At 39.8% G+C, this 18013-nt stretch overlaps 1 protein-coding gene across 1 annotated transcript in view; it reads right to left on the reverse strand.

Moving 5' to 3' along the window:
• Positions 1-352: 352 nt before the first annotated feature.
• Positions 353-18013, reverse strand: part of galnt9 (polypeptide N-acetylgalactosaminyltransferase 9) — a 108615-nt gene continuing 90954 nt past the window's right edge. The window contains exons 7-11 of the mRNA XM_042000469.1: positions 17171-17356; positions 15581-15718; positions 13535-13630; positions 1461-1628; positions 353-1327 (exon numbers count right to left, since the gene is read on the reverse strand). Coding sequence (XP_041856403.1) covers positions 1181-1327; positions 1461-1628; positions 13535-13630; positions 15581-15718; positions 17171-17356 — 735 coding nt within the window. The 3' untranslated portion in view covers positions 353-1180. The remainder of the gene's footprint in view (positions 1328-1460; positions 1629-13534; positions 13631-15580; positions 15719-17170; positions 17357-18013) is intronic.

Consider the following 18013-nt stretch of genomic DNA (forward strand, 5'->3'; position numbering starts at 1 on the left):
CTCCCAATTTAGTCTCAACAGTAAATCACAGCTGTGGCTGCATCTGAAAAGGGAGAAAAAAATGAGTAAGGATTGAAGCTCTTTGTCAGTACAATAATTGAAAAACTTTCTATCTGAAGGCCTGTTTTTTGGTGTATGGATGGAACAATTAAAGTGCGCAGGTCCAGAAATCTGATGGAGGTTTGAGCTGTTTGTAAGAACAAGCACAACAAAAGATGAGTAATTGTTGAGCCGTTTTTTAGAGACTGGCCTTGCAACAATACAAAAGAAAAGTGTGTTTTTATGTAAGACAGCAAGAACAGGCATATCTCCACATCAGACTGGCTGATAAGGAAAAAAACAGACAAGCACCTCATAAAAACGATTTTAATATCCTAAAAGTTATCAGAGGACAGATAACAATTTTTCACTTTTTACAATATATTACTATCATTACACTGTTTTATACATTATTTTATAATTTAATTTTCAAATATTTTCATACATGCTTGGGGCTGACATTCCCTGGTCAGATGAAGCTGAAAAATAAGAGAAACAAAGGCACAAGATTGCTCTTGTCCACAGTGAGCAATGCAGTCCGAAGAAAAAAACAAGTGTGGAGGTTGGTGTGAGTGCAGGTGAAATGTTGCTTTATTTAAGGACAGCGGGTCCCTTTGAAGCCTATTACATGTCTTGCCAGGGAGGAACATTGCCCCAAAGCTATTTTCTCAAATTACCTTTCAAAAGAATAACTTTAATGTGGCCAGTGACAACAATTATCTCTCCTTATTTATTCAAATCCACCCAGAAAAAAAAATCAACAGACATATGCAGTCACAAGCCTTTTTATCTCCTGCAATCTGAGAGTTTTATGGTGGAAACGCTGCACTCAAGTACTGTGTTCTGTACATGTAGCTGAATGTCAGAAATGTGGGTTATATCAAACAGTGCAGCTTGTTTTAATGTCCAGTTCGAACATGCTGCTCAGTGGAACTAATAAATTGATCTTTTTTTTTTTTTGTAAGACAGATTTGGAGTTGGGAAAGCTCAGTGGCCTGAGGGGAGCTCAGGGTGCTACATAGTCTGCAGTGTGAGATATCACACACTGTAGCACCACCAATTCCAACTCCTCTCTGAAGTGTCCACAGCTAGAAAGCCGACCATGACTTGAAGCACTACCCAAACTGTGTCAGAAGTCTCTTCAGTGCCTGAGATGCTTAATCCAGTTTCGTATCATCCATTTTTGACCAGAGCATCTCTGGACCACCAGGCGAAGACCAAAGTTGGCATCTTTGGACATTTCTACCTCCAAACACCGACCAGTGTCTCTGTTGATGATTGGACCATTCTGCAAACATAAAAAAGACATAAAATAAGACCAAATTGCATCCATTCTGTAACATAAACATTACAGTTTTATTTCATCATCAACATTTGTTATATTTAGAGAAGATCTGTGTCACAGAATGCTCTTTATTTACCTGTGTGAAGTCCCAAAGTCTCTGGGAAGTCCTTGTGACAACCTCACATTTTTTCAGACTGGGAGTACGTCCTCTGCCATCATCAATGAGGCATTTTGTGTCAGGTAGGAAGGTGGTTGACCCCAGGGGTCCAAGCTGGAGAAGACCCTCTGTAGTGTAACGAGCAAGCTGCAACAAAAAGCCAATCAATGTGTTGGTTTCCTAGACTCAAATACTGCAGAAGCAAAACATATAGCATAAAGAAACAAACACATTTTAAAAGGATGTGTAGAAAGCAGACACTAGAAATGTGCTTCAGTAAGCAGATGTTATTAAATGTGGTTTGCAGAGTTTCTGTTTAGCTGCTATTCTCTAAAAATACATACTGCTGAAACTACAGGCAGACTGGCAGAAGGTGTAAATTATTAAGTTTGAGCTCAGAGTTTATGTTCGTTTCCAGAGTACTATGTCCCCCAGTTCAATACCATAATATATCAAACTTTTCAACCAATAACAGCACTCCTTCCAACCATAGACACCTTTCACCCCCACTTCCTCGTCTTCCCAGAGTCCATCACTCTGGACTGTGTGAGCATTAAACTGAAATATTTTCTTATAATTATCCTTTTAGTTTTGATCAAAACCTAAACACAATTCTGACCTGAATTGTTACCATTAGCCCTAAAACAAGAGAAAATGGAGGCCTGAGATGACACAAATCAAGAAGATGATAATTTAGGAATGTGGGAATAGGGACTTTTTTAGTGTTCCTTGTATGTCTAAATCCACCAAAGAAATTAAGCACAAAGCAAACATAGAGTTGGGATGAGTCCATTGAAGTTTCATACATTGCCACCAAACCTTCACTGTACAGTATAGATATGAAATGCATTTTTTACTTCAGCATTAATGTAAACATGAGCTCTGGAGACCAGGAAAGACTTTTGATTTTAGACCTATTTTTTTTTTTATCAAAACAAGCAAACACAAAAACTTTTTAACAAAAGTGTAGTAATTAAATTGGATAAAAGTTTTCATTGGAGCCAGTAAAGCAGATGTTAGAAAAGCTGATTTAGAGGTTGGGTCAAGTTTTAAATAAGAACTAGTTTACTGCATTTTCGTCCTGACCATTCATTTGAAACTACATTTAAATAAAGAATTAAAATTGTGTCATTTGTCTGCTCTGATTCATCAAACTGCTCAATGCAAACTACTGTGCAGATTAAAAAGCTCATTAATGCTACAACATTTACCCATTCTAAAATCTGATTCCTAAAAAATTTATTTTGTACACAACAGGCTGATATATGTATACAGGCTGTCAAAAAAACAAACAAAAAAAAAAACAAAACAAACAAAAAAAAAAAGGCCCAATGTGTTAACGGTGGTAAGTAATTTATGTAATTAATTGTGTTAAAATTTTTAACTCATTTAACACATTAACAGCATCCGTCATTAATGAGGGCAAGACATGGACGTGTTTAGAGGCAATATGGGAAAAAGTGAGTTGACTGGCTCTACATCCCTGGACATGTCTCAGTGAAAAAGGAACTGTGTTGCCAGGACTTGGAACTGTTAGCCGTTAGTCTGCGGCCATATTACTTGCCGAGGGAGCTTAGTCACATGATCGTGCTCTGTGTTTACATCCCACCAAGTGTGGAAGCATCAGCTGCCTGTGAGAAGATACACACAGTAACAGCAAGGCTGCAGACAAAGCACCCCGAGGCGTTTATGGTCATATCTGGGGATTTTAATCATGCTTCCCTGGACTCTACCTTGGCCTCCTTCTACCAGGCTGTAGACTGTCCCACAAGGAACAACAGAACAATAGACCTGCTATATTCAAATGTGAAGGATGCCTACAGAGCCACCCCCCTCCCCCTACTTGGAAAGTCTGACCACAACCTGGTTCACCTACAGCCACAGTACACCCCCCTGGTCAAAAGGATGTCTAAAACCACACCCTCAATCAGGAAGTGGTCACCTGAGGCAGAGGATGCTCTGAGAGACTGCTTTGACATCACTGACTGGGATGTATTGCTGAGACAACATGGTGAGGACATAGAGGAGCAGACTCACTGTCTGACGGACTACATAAACTTCTCGCTTGACATAGGCCCAATCCCATTTCACCCCTTGGCCCTACCCCTTACCCCTACCCCTTGCCCCTTACCCCTTAAAACGGAGCTAGAAGGGGTAGGGCTGAAAAGTCCACCCCTACGAATTGGGACACCCCTTCAACAGTCACATACGTCATCAGTAGTCACTAAAGAACATTTTACACAGGAACTGGAAGAAACTAAATAAAAAAAAAACAATAAATATATTAAAAAAATATTAAACATGGGGCTCAAACAGGAAAAACCAGCAAAACTGCTGGCTGTATTTAAAAAAAACTAGGAAAAACTATATTGTGCATCGTTGCTGTTTGTGAAGCTGAAATATCTCCCTTATCACTGCGTGTCAGTCTGATCTATGAGCAGTGAGTGAACCGCTGCTGCAACGCGACGCTGCGTCTTTTTGACATATACGCCGGGACACCGGCACAAAAGTAATGCGGCCCACTGGGAATCCTCTAGAACCTCTCCATTAGCCGGCATTGCTCTTAAAGTGTATTCCAGCGTGAGAAATCAGAGGTTTAGCGTGAGAGCGTAAGAAGCCATTCAAATGCACGAGTCTAACGGCCGATGCGTGAGAGTAGCCCTGTAAACAAACGCAGCATACCGGCTCGCACAGTGGTTCACCACGGTCTCGTGCTGCAACATGCTGCTGTCAAACATGACATGAGAGAGATCACTCCACAAGAGCGTTCAGTCGAGATACTAAATAGTGAAACCTGTTGTCATACACAGTCTATGGTGCAGTAAGATGGGGGGGGGGGCTAATGAAAACTATCGCGGCGGCAAACTTGTTGCGCTCATTTTTTCGTTACCATGCAATTATTTGACTTATTGCTTATCGACAGGCATATGTGGGACGTAATGTACGAATTTTGCATGCCATTAAAATTAATCGTGTGTGCTGGTATACGCTCTTTTCTCTGTGGCTTTTTTTTTTTTTTTTTTTTTTTTTTTTTTTTTTGTGCGAGTATGTGTTGCCCTGCACCTTAAGAAAGCGTGATGTGCGTAGAAACACTTGCTTTCTCATATAGTTTTAAGTGTGCCTCTGAAAAATCTTCGTTTGAAGGGGTATATAGCCCTACCCCTTACCCCTACCCCTCTGTCCTAAAAGGAATTGGGACACCCCTACCCCTTCACGTGAACGCGCAAAACGAAGGGGAAGGGCTAAGGGGTAGGGCCAAGGGGTGAAGTGGGATTCACCCATAGTCTCCCTCAATAAGACTGTCCGTTGTTAACCAAATAACAAACCTTGGACAACACAAGATGTCAAACTGCCCTCAACAGGAAGAAGGTGGCTTTCCTGAACCATGACAGGGAGGCAATGCAATTAGCACAGCGGGAGGTGAAACAATGCCTGAAGGTGGCGAGGGACACCTACAGAAGGAAGGTGGAGGATAAACTGAGTGAGAGCCATATGAAGGAGGTCTGGGATGGTGTCAACAACATCACAGGCTTCAGATCAAAGGCCATAACAGCGGGGGGGACAGTGGAAGAAGCAAACAGGCTGAACATCTTCTTTAACCGCTTTGACCAGCCCACTGTCCCCCCTCCCCCACTGCAGTACACAACCTCCCTGACTTCATCCCCTGTGCAGCCCCCCTGCCAACCTTTACCCCTCCCCCCCATCTCAACACCCTCCACACATAACAGCAGAACAGGTGAGGGGAGAATTGAGGAAGCTCCACCCATGGAAAGCAGCAGGCCCTGACAGAGTGCCTCCTCGTCTGCTTTGGACCTGCGCTGCTGAACTGGGGGAACCACTCCAGCATGTCTTCAACCACAGTCTACAGCTGGGAAAGTGCCTACCCTGTGGAAAACATCCTGTATTGTTCCAGTTCCAAAGAAAAACCGCCCTGGTGAGCTGAAGGATTACAGACCGGTGGCACTTACATCCCAGCTGATGAAGACGATGGAGAGGCTCATCCTCAATCTCCTCAAGCCCCAAGTGCAACAGGCCCAGGACCCCCTACAGTTATCGCGCAGGTGTGGGTGTGGAGGATGCTATTCTCTACCTCCTACACCGTGTCCAAGTACATCTGGATAAGGGGAGGGGCATAGTGAGGATACTCTTCTTGGATTTTTTAAGTGCCTTCAACACAATCCAGCCCCTGATGCTTCTGGACAAACTGAGGGAGATGCAGGTGGACCCCTGCTTGGTGTCCTGGATTGGTAACTACCTCACAGAGAGACCGCAGTACGTCAGGCTAAAGGACACCACATCTGACACTGTTATTAGCAGCACAGGAGCACCCCAGGGGACGGTGCTGGCTCCCCTCCTCTTCACACTTTACACCTCAGACTTCTGTTACAACTCAGAGCTGTGTCACATCCAGAAGTTTGCAGATGACACAGCCATCGTGGGGTGTATCAGGGATGATGGAGAGGACGAGTACAGGAATAGGGACGACAAGGTGGAGATTGTAGACAACTACAGGTACCTCGGGTTGTGGCTGGATAACAAGCTGGACTGGACATGCTGTACAGATCACCTGTACAAGAAGGGCCAAAGCCATCTGTACTTCCTGCGAAGACTGGGATCTTTTAACATCTGCAGGAAACTCCTGTGGATGTTCTATCAGTCTGTGGTGGCTAGTACACTTTTTATGGTGTTGTCTGCTGGGGGGGTAACATGACAAAGAGGTGTGCTAACAGGCTGGAAAAACTCATCAGGCGGGTGGGCTCTGTGGTTGGCATGAAGCTGGACTCCCTGGTGACAGTGGCAGAGAGGCGAACACTAAAAAAACTACTGGCTATTGTGAATGATGCCAGTCACCCTCTGCACACTGTCATCAGTGCACAGAGAAGCCTGACCAGTAACAGGCTGCTCCTCCCCAAGAGTAGGACCAACCGGCTCAGAGACTCCTTTGTCCCCCGAGCCATCAAACTGTACAACTCTGCATTAGGCAGGAGGGGGAGAAGGAGGGTCGAGAGGGAGGTGTGCAGTCTGCCTGATACAACACATGCACAATAACCCATACAAACAGTTGCAATAACTTATACGTGCAATAGTGAACTGGGAATCTGTACCACCTCTACTGTGTGCAATGCTTGTTTATATTGTTTTATTTAACTTATCTTATTGTTATTTATTGCATTCTATTTGGGCTTTTCTTGCACCTTGTTGCCTCTATTTTGCTTTGTACTTGTCTATATTGTGTCTTGTGCTTGTCCTGCTTTACTGTTGGTGTTGTATTGCTGCTGGTACCCAAATTTCCCTGAGGACTCTCCAAAGGGATTAATAAAGTATTTCTATTCTATTCTATCTATATTTGAGGACATCAAACCTGTGGGAGATGAGGATGTTTTAGCACTCACACTTTACTGGTGAGAGGGTTCAACACCCCAACTTTTTCGGCATCAAAAAACAAACAAACAAGCACCATCTCTCTTGTTGCGTTTGTTTATGGTTCAGCTTAGAAGGAGAATATTAGCAGTTCATGGTTTACATTGGCAAATATGTACCCAAAAGTATTGTACTTTAGCTGTTGCTAGCTAAAGTAAGCAAAATTGATTAGTTTCAAGTTAATCAGATCCATGTTACTGTCACGGAAACAAGGTGATGTTGTCTCTAAATCATTAGTGCTGTGCAGATTTTGGAGACACAGGTCTGATCATTTAGGGGCCATTAATGTAGTGAGAGAAATTATAAACGGGTTCTGAGATATAAATCTGGGGAGCTCTCCTCTCTAATAAAGTAGTTGACAGGTGGGAGAAAGGATATGCAGGGGTGGGTCTAGAAAAGTTTAAATGGGGGCCAGGCAGGGAACTAACCAGGAAAAGGTTGGTACAAATAAAATAAACTTTTTTAAGGTCTTGATTTTATGTAATATTGAACTGATTATTACAACTAAAAAACTAAAAGATCATCTTATGTATAAAAAAAAAAAAAAAAAAGTAAAGGAAAATGTGAAGATTGTTTCTTTTTTTATGAATGAAATATATATATATATATATATATATATATATATATATATATATATATATATATATATATATATATAAAGACAAACCCAAGTAAGCATTGGCTTCCTCTTGCAATATATGTGTATATCCCTTGGTCAGCCATTCAGGGTGGGTCCTTTCCACCCTGAATGGCTGACCAAAGGATGGATACTGAAGGATCCCCAAAGGAAACAGTCCCATCCAACTATTGGCCAATAACCTGTCTCTCCACAACATGGAAGCTCATGTCAGTCATCTTAGCGACTAAGATAAGTGGGCACATAGGTCAATACATGAAAGAGACACAGAAAAGAACTGGTAAAGGTACCAGAAGAGCAAAACACTAGCAGCTGGTTGATAGAACTATCGCCCAAGACTGTAAAACCAGACAGAAAAGCTGTGTACTGCCTGGATTGATTACTAAAAAGCCTATGATTCAATGCCACATACATGGATCCTGCAATGCCTGAAGCTATGCAAGATCAACAACACTCTAAGAGCCTTTATTGCAAACTCAATGAGGCTGTGGCAAACCACCCTTGAGGCCAACTTTGAGCCAATTGCACACATTTCCATCAAATGTCGTAAATACTAAGGAGCTGCTCTGTCCCCGCTGCTGTTCTGCATACACCTGAACCCCCAAACAATTACTCAACAAGACTGGCTATGGCTACCAACTCAGGAATGGGGTCGCCACATGACATAACATCAAGCTGTATGCTAAGAGTGAGCGAGACAATCACTCACTGATCCACATGACCAGGATCTACAGAAGGGACATTGGAATGTCATTTGGACTGGAGAAATGTGGCCAAATGGTAACAAAAAGGGGGAAGTCAGTGAATACAGAGAGCATTATCCTCCCAGAGGACAGAATAACAGATGCTGAGAAGAGCTATGAGTACCTTGGCCACAGCCAAATATCTGCAAAGCTATTCACCCCAAATCCAGTGTCCAGAGACTACACACTAAGGACACAGAGGGAGGTCGAGGACTAGTGAGCATCAGGGCACTATCCAAGATGAAACATCCAAGCTCCATGAATACATCAGAAAGATGGCCCCAAGGGATGAAGCACTGAGTGAATGCCTCAGGCATTCACCTCTCTTCCATTTCATTCTGGATGAAATGAAATGGAGTCACCATCATGGGAGGACAAGCCCCTGCATGAGATGTGCCACCGACATATAGCTGAAGTGGCGGATATGAACAAGTCCTACCAATGACTAGAGAGGGTTGGACTATCTATCTATCTATCTATCTATCTATCTATCTATCTATCTATCTATCTATCTATCTATCTATCTATCTATCTATCTATCTATCTATATATATATATATATCTATATATCTATATATATATATATATATATATATATATATATATATATGATCAGCCCTCAGTCAGCATGTAAAAATATATCGACCGCGCACAGTATGGCTTTGTGTGGAGGAATTTTGCAGCGAAAGGTCTGAATGAGTGTTTTCTCCTTGTCACAAGGAAGTATGCAGTTGCCTTTTGATCCAAAGTTCTGTCTTAAGGAGCCACTCAGAACAAATATGAAAACAGTGAGGCACACCTTTGTATTTCTCAAGGTTTACTGGGGCTGCTCACAAGGATGCTCATAAAATTGCATCTGTGGATTAAGGACAGACATTTACATAAACATATTTCAAACTCAGTCTAATGTGAGATACATAATTCTTCTATTTTCTGAAAGACGGCAGCCTAAAGGTCATAGTCAGCAGTTTCATTAAGAATTCTTGATGGAACTTTGCAAAAGCGCTCTCATGTCCTCTGGGATTGTAATGCTCTAAGCAGATTTTACCAAGGTGTCAACTATGGTTGCACACAACATACATCCCATATAAGCCACACTAAGACCTGTTTACAACTCAGTCTGGCACCCTTTTATATGCTAATTTGTTTTAAATGAGACCATAACAAATAATTAACACATGGAAATTTTTGTGCCAAGCCAATTAACATTAGATGCTCCATTACCTTAATGCTATTTAAAAAGTTTTGCAGCCATTTCTTGGAGGTCAAATTATCACATTTTTTGGTACATGTAATCAGATCAATGTAGCATGGCAATTTGAGCTAAATTCTTACAAATACACTTATAAGTATATGCAAAACCTAAGAGAATTTCTAACCTCAGCCATGTAGTTGGTGTTTATAACTTCTACATAAACCCAAGAACACCACACATCAAATCAAATCAAAATTTATTTGTAAAGCCCTTTCCATGCCAAAGGCAACACAGAGTGCCTTACATGATTAAAAATTGTAAGCATATTTCAATTCTTGCATGTTAAATAACAAAACAAGCCTTTACACATCAAAACAGAAATTAAAAACACTCATTAAGATCTTTCACACAGTCTCTCTCACACACACACACACTAACTAACACACACACACACACACACACACACACACACACACACACACACACACACACACACACACACACACACACACACACACACACACACAAAGCAGCCAATTCTGTACACAAATGATTCTTTCTTTTTTTTTTCTCCAAGCTGAATGTTATTATGGCGATTCATCCACACCAGGAGCCAGTTCACCCATGTCCTAGAGCGGCCGCGGCGGCAACAACCCCAGTCAGGGCAGACCAACCAGACAAGGGCAATCACCGCGGCAACAACCCCCCAGACTGAGCATGCAAAACCGTCAGCATGGGGGATCACACATAGCGTGAATTCTGTTGTTAATGGAGACCCAAGATGGACAATGTTCCATTTGAGTCTGACATGACTATATGTATGTAAGCTCAGTCTGTTGTGGGAAGTACTTGATAGTCTGAGGGATATTTCTTTAATATCAAATTAAATACAATAGGCAGATGCACAGTTATAACTACATTGAGATTAATACTGAACTTAAAAACAAATTACTTAACTTTTAGAAAAGATAAAAATAAAGATAAATAAGATGAGATAAGAAAGGAAAGAGAGAAAGAGATAGAACAAGAGATAAGACAAAAGTCAAGATAAGTATTTTACTAGGTGGAAAAATTGCACAGTAGTGTTAAAATGCAAGATGAGGCAAAGTTAGCTGATGATAGGGGGTGCATTACTGAGACTTACAGAAAAAGAACATTTTAATGGAGCAATTTTCCAGTAGGCCTGGCACTTGAAAAGTATACGCCTCATTCCTCTTTGTCACAAACTGTGACCTGGGAATAATTAGTGGGGCTTTGTCTGTAGATTTAAAAAATGGGGAGGGCATGTACCAAGTCAATAAGTCAAAGATTTATCAAGGGGCAATGCTTAAAAGGTGAGCAGCAAGATTTTAAAAATCAATATAAAAGCCAAAAAAGGGATGCAAGCACAGGAGTGATGTATTCCTGCCTCTTTTTTTCCGGCAAAGGGTCCAGCAGCAGCATTTTGGACTAACAGGAGATAGAGGAAGAAGCCCTGACTGACACAAAAGTATGCTACAATACAGTAGAAATAATCTTAGACTCTAAATACTAGAATGAAATATATGCTCAAAGTGACCATTGACACTGATGTTATATTACTGAGTGATATTGACATACAAAGAAGATAGGCACCAACAGAACTGATAGAGTTTAATGGACCAAACAGAATCACCAACATGTTGTCATAACTGAATTTAAGGAAAATTTTGGTCCCTTTATCATTTTATCCCTGAAGGGAAGGTGTGAGATTTCCAAATTTGCTTTGATCCATAGGATGTATAACAGTGTATCTGCATAAAAACAAATCATCCATAATGAGATGGCTAAAAGTCTACATATATACAGAAAACAACATAAAAAAAAAAATCATCTGAGATGTTGAGGCAGTAGTTATGAGCTCTTCCAAACAAGGTTTGTAAATGGTACAAGAAGGTAAAGGTATTTGATCTATCTTTAAATCCCCCCTTAAGCCCTGTGCCCGTTTTTCAAGTCTCTTCTCAAAAATTACATACCCATAATAAATAAGTATGTCTCTGCAACCACAGGGTCTGAATTATTTTGGAGAAATCATCAATAAGGTAACTAGTATTTGATTAGTAAATATCAGTGTATGTGTTACCCATGAAGAATGATTGTACATAGCACAAAAGAAAGAAATGACATATAAATGTTCCTTTTTGAATGATGCAGCTGTAGCTCTAAATCTGTATCAAATCATAGTACAATATGTGAACATAATGTCTGCAAAGTCCAGCTCTGATAAAGAGCAGCAGAAAATTATTTGAGGGGCTTTAATACAAATAGTTCAGGCTGAAATGGCCATTTTGTTATGTTGACACAGTTTGACTCCATTTTTTTCTCCAAGTCCACCAATTGGGAGGTCTCTGGTTTAAAATGTATAAAAAAATCTGCTTAAAGCAGTAGTGTGCTAGCCATTTCTGTTAAGTTTGTGAAGGGCTTAGACTGGAAACGGTTAAATAGAATTGATATTATTCATGACTTTCTCTTTGGATTAAAATGACAAGATTACCAAATGGTAGGTTTGGCAGAGGGTGTCATTGTTCAGGAGCATAGTAAGATTTTATCCTCACCAATTATATTTTTTAATAAGCAGAAAAAGGAAAAAGGAATACAAAATTACAGCATCCTACAAAATTGAATTTGGCCCACTCATCAATTCTGCAATCTAATAAAACAATGACACAAGGTTAATCTCCATTTGATTATATCCCCCAGGAATTGGTAAAAAAAAGTATCAATGAAGTTCTCTTTGGAAAAGCCCTGTGTGCCACTGATCACTTTATAATGCTCCGACAAACAACAAATAATAAACATGTTTGTCACAAGTGAGAGAAGCAGTTAGAAAAAGTTGGGAATATATAAGAAAAACTACACAAGCATTTACATGATTTTCTCAAGGATGGGCTACAGCCTTACAAACAGACAAACACACAATGGAAATGGTATTTTATCTTACTTTAGAAGGCCAAAAGAAAAAAAATGGATATATAAGATCTCTGCTCTATGTCCACACTTCTGCCAGCGGGGAAATGCAGACTTGGTTGATGCACATTTAATTATTTATAAATAAATGCATTATTATTATTATAATTTTCTGTATACATTTACTGTATATATAAATACCTCTAATTATAAAGGTATTTATAGCTAAATAGATGTAAATTAAGCCAGTTCTAAATATTAAAATGCACTTTGTAATGCTTCAATTTGTACTTATTTTTAATCAAACTTACACTCGCTTTGAACTGTTAACTGAGGTTACCACACTTATGCACATCAGCTGTGTGTATTTCAACCTTATTGTACACTCCCCAACTGTCATACTATAGTTCGCCTTAATCTCTTTGCTGTCTATACTACACAGGACCAAGCACTGGACATATCTGCCCTGGCAGTAATAATAACAATAATGATAATAATTAGATTTTTTGTCTCGAGAAACAACCAAATGTTGGTGCTAATAAAAGGTGCTAAGTTATGGAGAAAAACTGTGCAGGTATGGTCTTAAGAGACATCTTGTTGGTCATTAATTCTGCTGCATGACACAATGACCCCAAACATTCACCAAAGTTTTGAGAGCCACTTTAAGCAACAATACCAAAGCCTCCTGGGAAAGCACGATAACCCCAACAGAGGTCTGAGCTCAACATTATAAAGGCTGTCTGTGATGACTGGGACAGAAAACCATGCACCTCTTTCAATAAAACTTGTAACTTGATATCACAAATGCCTCAACTTCCACTTTCATGGTGTTTGAGCCTGTTTTTACTTTTTCTTTGCAGTGCACAAGCCAATTTTGTCTCATCTGAAAAAACTGCCTTTTCCTCAGATAGTAGTAATAGGCTTGCTAAAAATATTAAACAAATAAACAAAAGCAATAAAATTACAATAATGAAAAAAAATATAGTTCTCCCACCAATGGGAAAGTTAACCATGTGAAATTTGGTGACTTTCACTTGTGTTATCACGAGAAAATGAAAACACGTGAGCCCAGCTCCCCTCAGCTCCCCTCAGCTTTTGCAATGACCAGCTGTCAGCATGGGTGTGTTCTGACCTGGGAGGACATGCCGTGGCAGGGATAGAGAATGGCTTTGTCATCGTCCTCAGAGCCCTGATCCAGGCAGTAACCACTGGCTTTGCTGTTTCTCACCTGAAAGAAAAGCACTCAGCTTAACTATTTCAGTGCATTTTTACCACTCTCCAGTTTGTCTGTAGAGAAACCTTAATAAAACCACTATGCATTATCTGCCTGATCACAGCAGACAACGTTAGCAGCTAGTTAATGAACACACATATTGTAGTCTAAGAAATACTTTGATCTTAAGTTAAAGAGAACTAGCATTTGAAAAGTGATAAAAAAAGCAAAACAAATAAACCTCTAATACTAAACTAAACTAAATTAGATAGTTTTTTAGTATTTGTTGGATTTCTAAACATAAATGAGTTCAGTACATTGTCACTGTGTTTCTGATTCCCCACAAATGGCAAATCTTTATAAATACTGGTTATAACTATGTTGGTGTTTCTTAAGCAGAGACAATGAGATGAGTAAAAGAAAACAGAAAGTTGTAGTAAATGGGAGAACAGTACATAGTCATGAGGGAAATCTAGGAAACATTTAACTTTTACTATTGGGTAGTTGTTATTGTACAATTCATTTTACATGTTACTTCTAGTGGTGGTAGGCTGAAACAGAGTTATTAGTCAAGGGTAAACAATAAATGAATATACATTTTGATGAGACTATTAATATAATAGTTGATTTGTGAAAATTCTGTGTGAAACTGTACAATAAAAAATTTTGAAAACTATCTAAAAAACACATCTACTTGAAAATGGTCAATTTGAAATATCCCATCCAGTAGTTTGCTATGTTTTCCAATGTTTCCTACTCAAGAATTAGTCACACCTTTGAGGCAAATCAATAGCCTAATTCTTATCAGGGATTTCTCTGCTCTGAATCTCGGCAGCATTTAATTCCTGTGTGTGTGTGTGTTGCACTGCCTCCAGTAGATCCATTCATGCTTGTTCACTCTATAGTCTTCAGAGTTTTATATAATCTCAGATTGAAGGCTGTGCCTTGATAAAACATCATCATGTAGTGACTGGTCCAGTCCTGTCTTTCCCTCTCCTTTAGGCCAGACAATGGTGTGCAATGGACATGAGCTTCAGTTTTGTGTTATTTTAATGTGTATGGCTTTATTTCCAGGTTGTGACACATCTATCATGCTGTTGTCAGGGAAGGTTCCACTTGGCCAGTCTGGTCAGCTTGGCTGAGCGAGGCGCTGATGCTCACTGACAGATGAGACTTACTTCTGCTGGGCGGCTGTGTGGCAACACAAGGTAACCGCTTCCCAGCTTGTCGACAGATTTTAAATAGTGCCACTTAAGTGGATGCCACTCTGAAGAATCTATTAGCTGGATGCCAGAGCCAAAACAGGCGACAGGGGAAACAAGGGGAAGGTGTAAATTCACACAGCTCTGATAAATTTTTAAATCACTTCTGATGTCTGCTGACATGCAGGGCTGACTTGATTATTCCAGTGTTTTCCCTTTTGAAAGTGATATAAGGAAAAAATGGTGGATTTCAGCATGTCTCTGAATAGTGTCTGACTCAGGAACGAGCTCAATCCTTTATCCGGCCATAAGCTTGTTTTCCTTCCCTGCTGTGCTGAGTTTACATCCAAGCCCAAAGCAATCAAGTTGGAATGGAAAACAAATAAGTGTAAATTAAAATTCATCATAATATTTCTGTGTAGTGATTTCACAAAGTCTACAATTAAATCTTTTTTTTATTTTTCTTTCATGTGTTATGTGTTTGATAAAGAGAATGTGGGTCTGTCACTTTGATAATATCTAGCTATTTATCTGCACATATCAGATTTCATTTAACTGATGCTTACTTAAAAATGGTTTTGTGCAAACTAAGCCAGATAACAACCTTCTAGATATATTTGTAAGGGAGATGTGACTCAGAACTCAAAATCCATTGCTTAGCATCTGTGTTTGGATCCTCTTTAAATATAATTCCACTCCATAATATATCAACAAAAGAGAACAGATGATGATAAGGCTGAATATGTGCAAGTACTTCCCTCACCTCGCCATATGTGATGGTGTTGTTGTAGATCCGCATCTCTGGGTAGACATGTTCAAGGTACCAGCGAAAACTCCGACACTGCAGCCTTTTCCGTAGGGCCAAGCGCTCCGAGACATCCCCAAAATCAACCCCAGGGTTCTGTCAACAAATGGTATGAAACAATGAAAATAAAAATAAAAAAACTACTGGAGAAATGCAAGGTGCAAGACCATTAAGGTGCAGAGTGGATGCAATCAGTATTCAGTTAAGCGATAGATAGATGCACCTGTCATGTGGGACCTTCATTGTTCCTTCATTACACATGATCTGTGCTGAGCAAATTCTAATCAGCTGCTTAATTATGAGCCCTCACGGCCATGCCTGTATTATGGAGGACGTTTTCCAGATTGATTGGGGGAATGCCTAATAGCTGAAGTGCCTAAAGCCAGATACACACTCTCACACACACATGGATATCAATATTTGCATATGAAGTGTGCTGCTTTAATGTGAATAAATCTGCAAATAAACACATTCTGTAAAGTCACTGCTAATATACACTGCATGCGTATAAAAAGAACATAGGTCCTCCTATAGCAATGAAGGCAAAGACAAACACACACACAAAAGCTGCCTTATTTACACTGTTTCCAGGCAAAGTTGTTTCCATCATCAGCTGTTGATTTTGCTTCCCTTATGTGTTGAAAATGAATTCTAACTGGAAATGGTTGCCTCTTTTTCCTCCAACCATAAAGTAACTCTAACAAATGCATTCAATTTCAATGAGATGTTTTTTGGACTTAAGGCTGCCCACTGTGGAGAATCATAAAGCCTTCCCCATCCAAAGTAATTGTGCTCTCAGCAGGTACCTTTGACAATAACAAGAATCCATGAGTGTGTATGGGTGGGTTTGGAGGGGGGATTAGTAGCGTTAGGTCTTTACAGTACACAAAATAACTCTGAACCGCAGGACAGCTAGGGTAATAACATGCCATGCCACTGTGTTTGTAATAACACTCAAGGACTGGCCAGTTTGTCACCTGCCTCCTCCTCATACATGCTGCACACGTACAGCCACCTTTCCCTGCCAGCACCGAGCTCGCTTATGAGGATCTCTGCTGCATTTTAAGGTGACATATCAGCAGCATATCAGAGCTGAGTTCAACTGCCACAGAGGGGTTATTATTTTGTTAAGTGTTTTTGTTTTGGGCAGCATTTACAGGCTTTCACTGGTGTCCATTGACAATCACTTCTTTTTGTGTGGCTGAGGAACTAATTAGGATTCAATATTAAGCTCTTTATTAATGAAAGCAGCTGTTTACTATTTTGCAGCCCATCTCAAAAAACCCTTGAAAGCAATTACGCTAAACAGATGTGCCTGAAAATCTTGATTAGACATGAGGCTCACCTCTTTCATTTGGTTCATCTCTCTCATCTGATTGGACTGAGATTCAACTCTTTTCTCACTCTACTTGTTGCCAGCGTGAAGGTCAAGTGGGATAAAATCTAAATTTTGAATTTTTATTGAACAGTGTCTCTGGACACGTGGGCTGCACATGTGATGTGAGGAAAGGAGGCATAGAGAGCTCAGAGACTGTAGGAAAGTCTTACGTTCATGGGAATGTTCCAGGCCATGTAGACATGAGATTTGTATTCGTCCATCCACACCTCAGCTGCTCGTAAGGCATTGCGCTTAGCGTAGTAATCTATGTCATTGTTGTAGGGCTTCTTGGTGCGCTCGATATGGGCCACTCTGGCACATGGCAGGACTTCCATGCTCCCTCCACACTGCCACACCTAAACACCAGAGAAGAGGAGAGTTTGTAAAATATATATAAACTTTTATGCAACAAGCTTATTAAATACATAATGAGAATGCAAGTAGCAAAAATATATATAATAGCAACACTGGGAAAAAAGGTCATTCTGATTCAAACCAAAGACTAAAAACATTAAGATTAAAGCCAGCTGCTGTTACTGGACTATTGCTTTTAATATTTCTACAATTTGATCTCCACACTATTAAACTTTGGAAATCAGAAATCAAATGAGAATAATGGGGTTGATGGAGACAGTATGTACACCCATAATCTGATGCTATAGGCCCACTCTGAAGCACATTCCTCTGTATTACCTACAGTGTTTGATGCATCATCAAACCAATCAATGTCATGACATCTCCATATCTCTGTGTTTACATCTATTTTTATTAATATTAATAACAGTTTATTAATTTAATGGCAAAATCTAACAAAACACATGTTAAACCAAATCCCTCTTTTCCTTTTTAAAATATTTTGCTTTGCTTTTTAATTTTCATGTTAAATTGAACTGTGGCTTGTGTTACTTTCAACTCATTCTAATAACAGCTATTTAACTGCAGAAATTTATCTGCCTCATAGCATAAATCTAATAAAATATTAACTTCAGTGACTGAAGGTTATAGTACAAGCT

This window comes from Melanotaenia boesemani, chromosome 11 (assembly GCF_017639745.1).
Source record: "Melanotaenia boesemani isolate fMelBoe1 chromosome 11, fMelBoe1.pri, whole genome shotgun sequence".
NCBI classification, from domain to species: Eukaryota; Metazoa; Chordata; class Actinopteri; order Atheriniformes; family Melanotaeniidae; genus Melanotaenia; species Melanotaenia boesemani.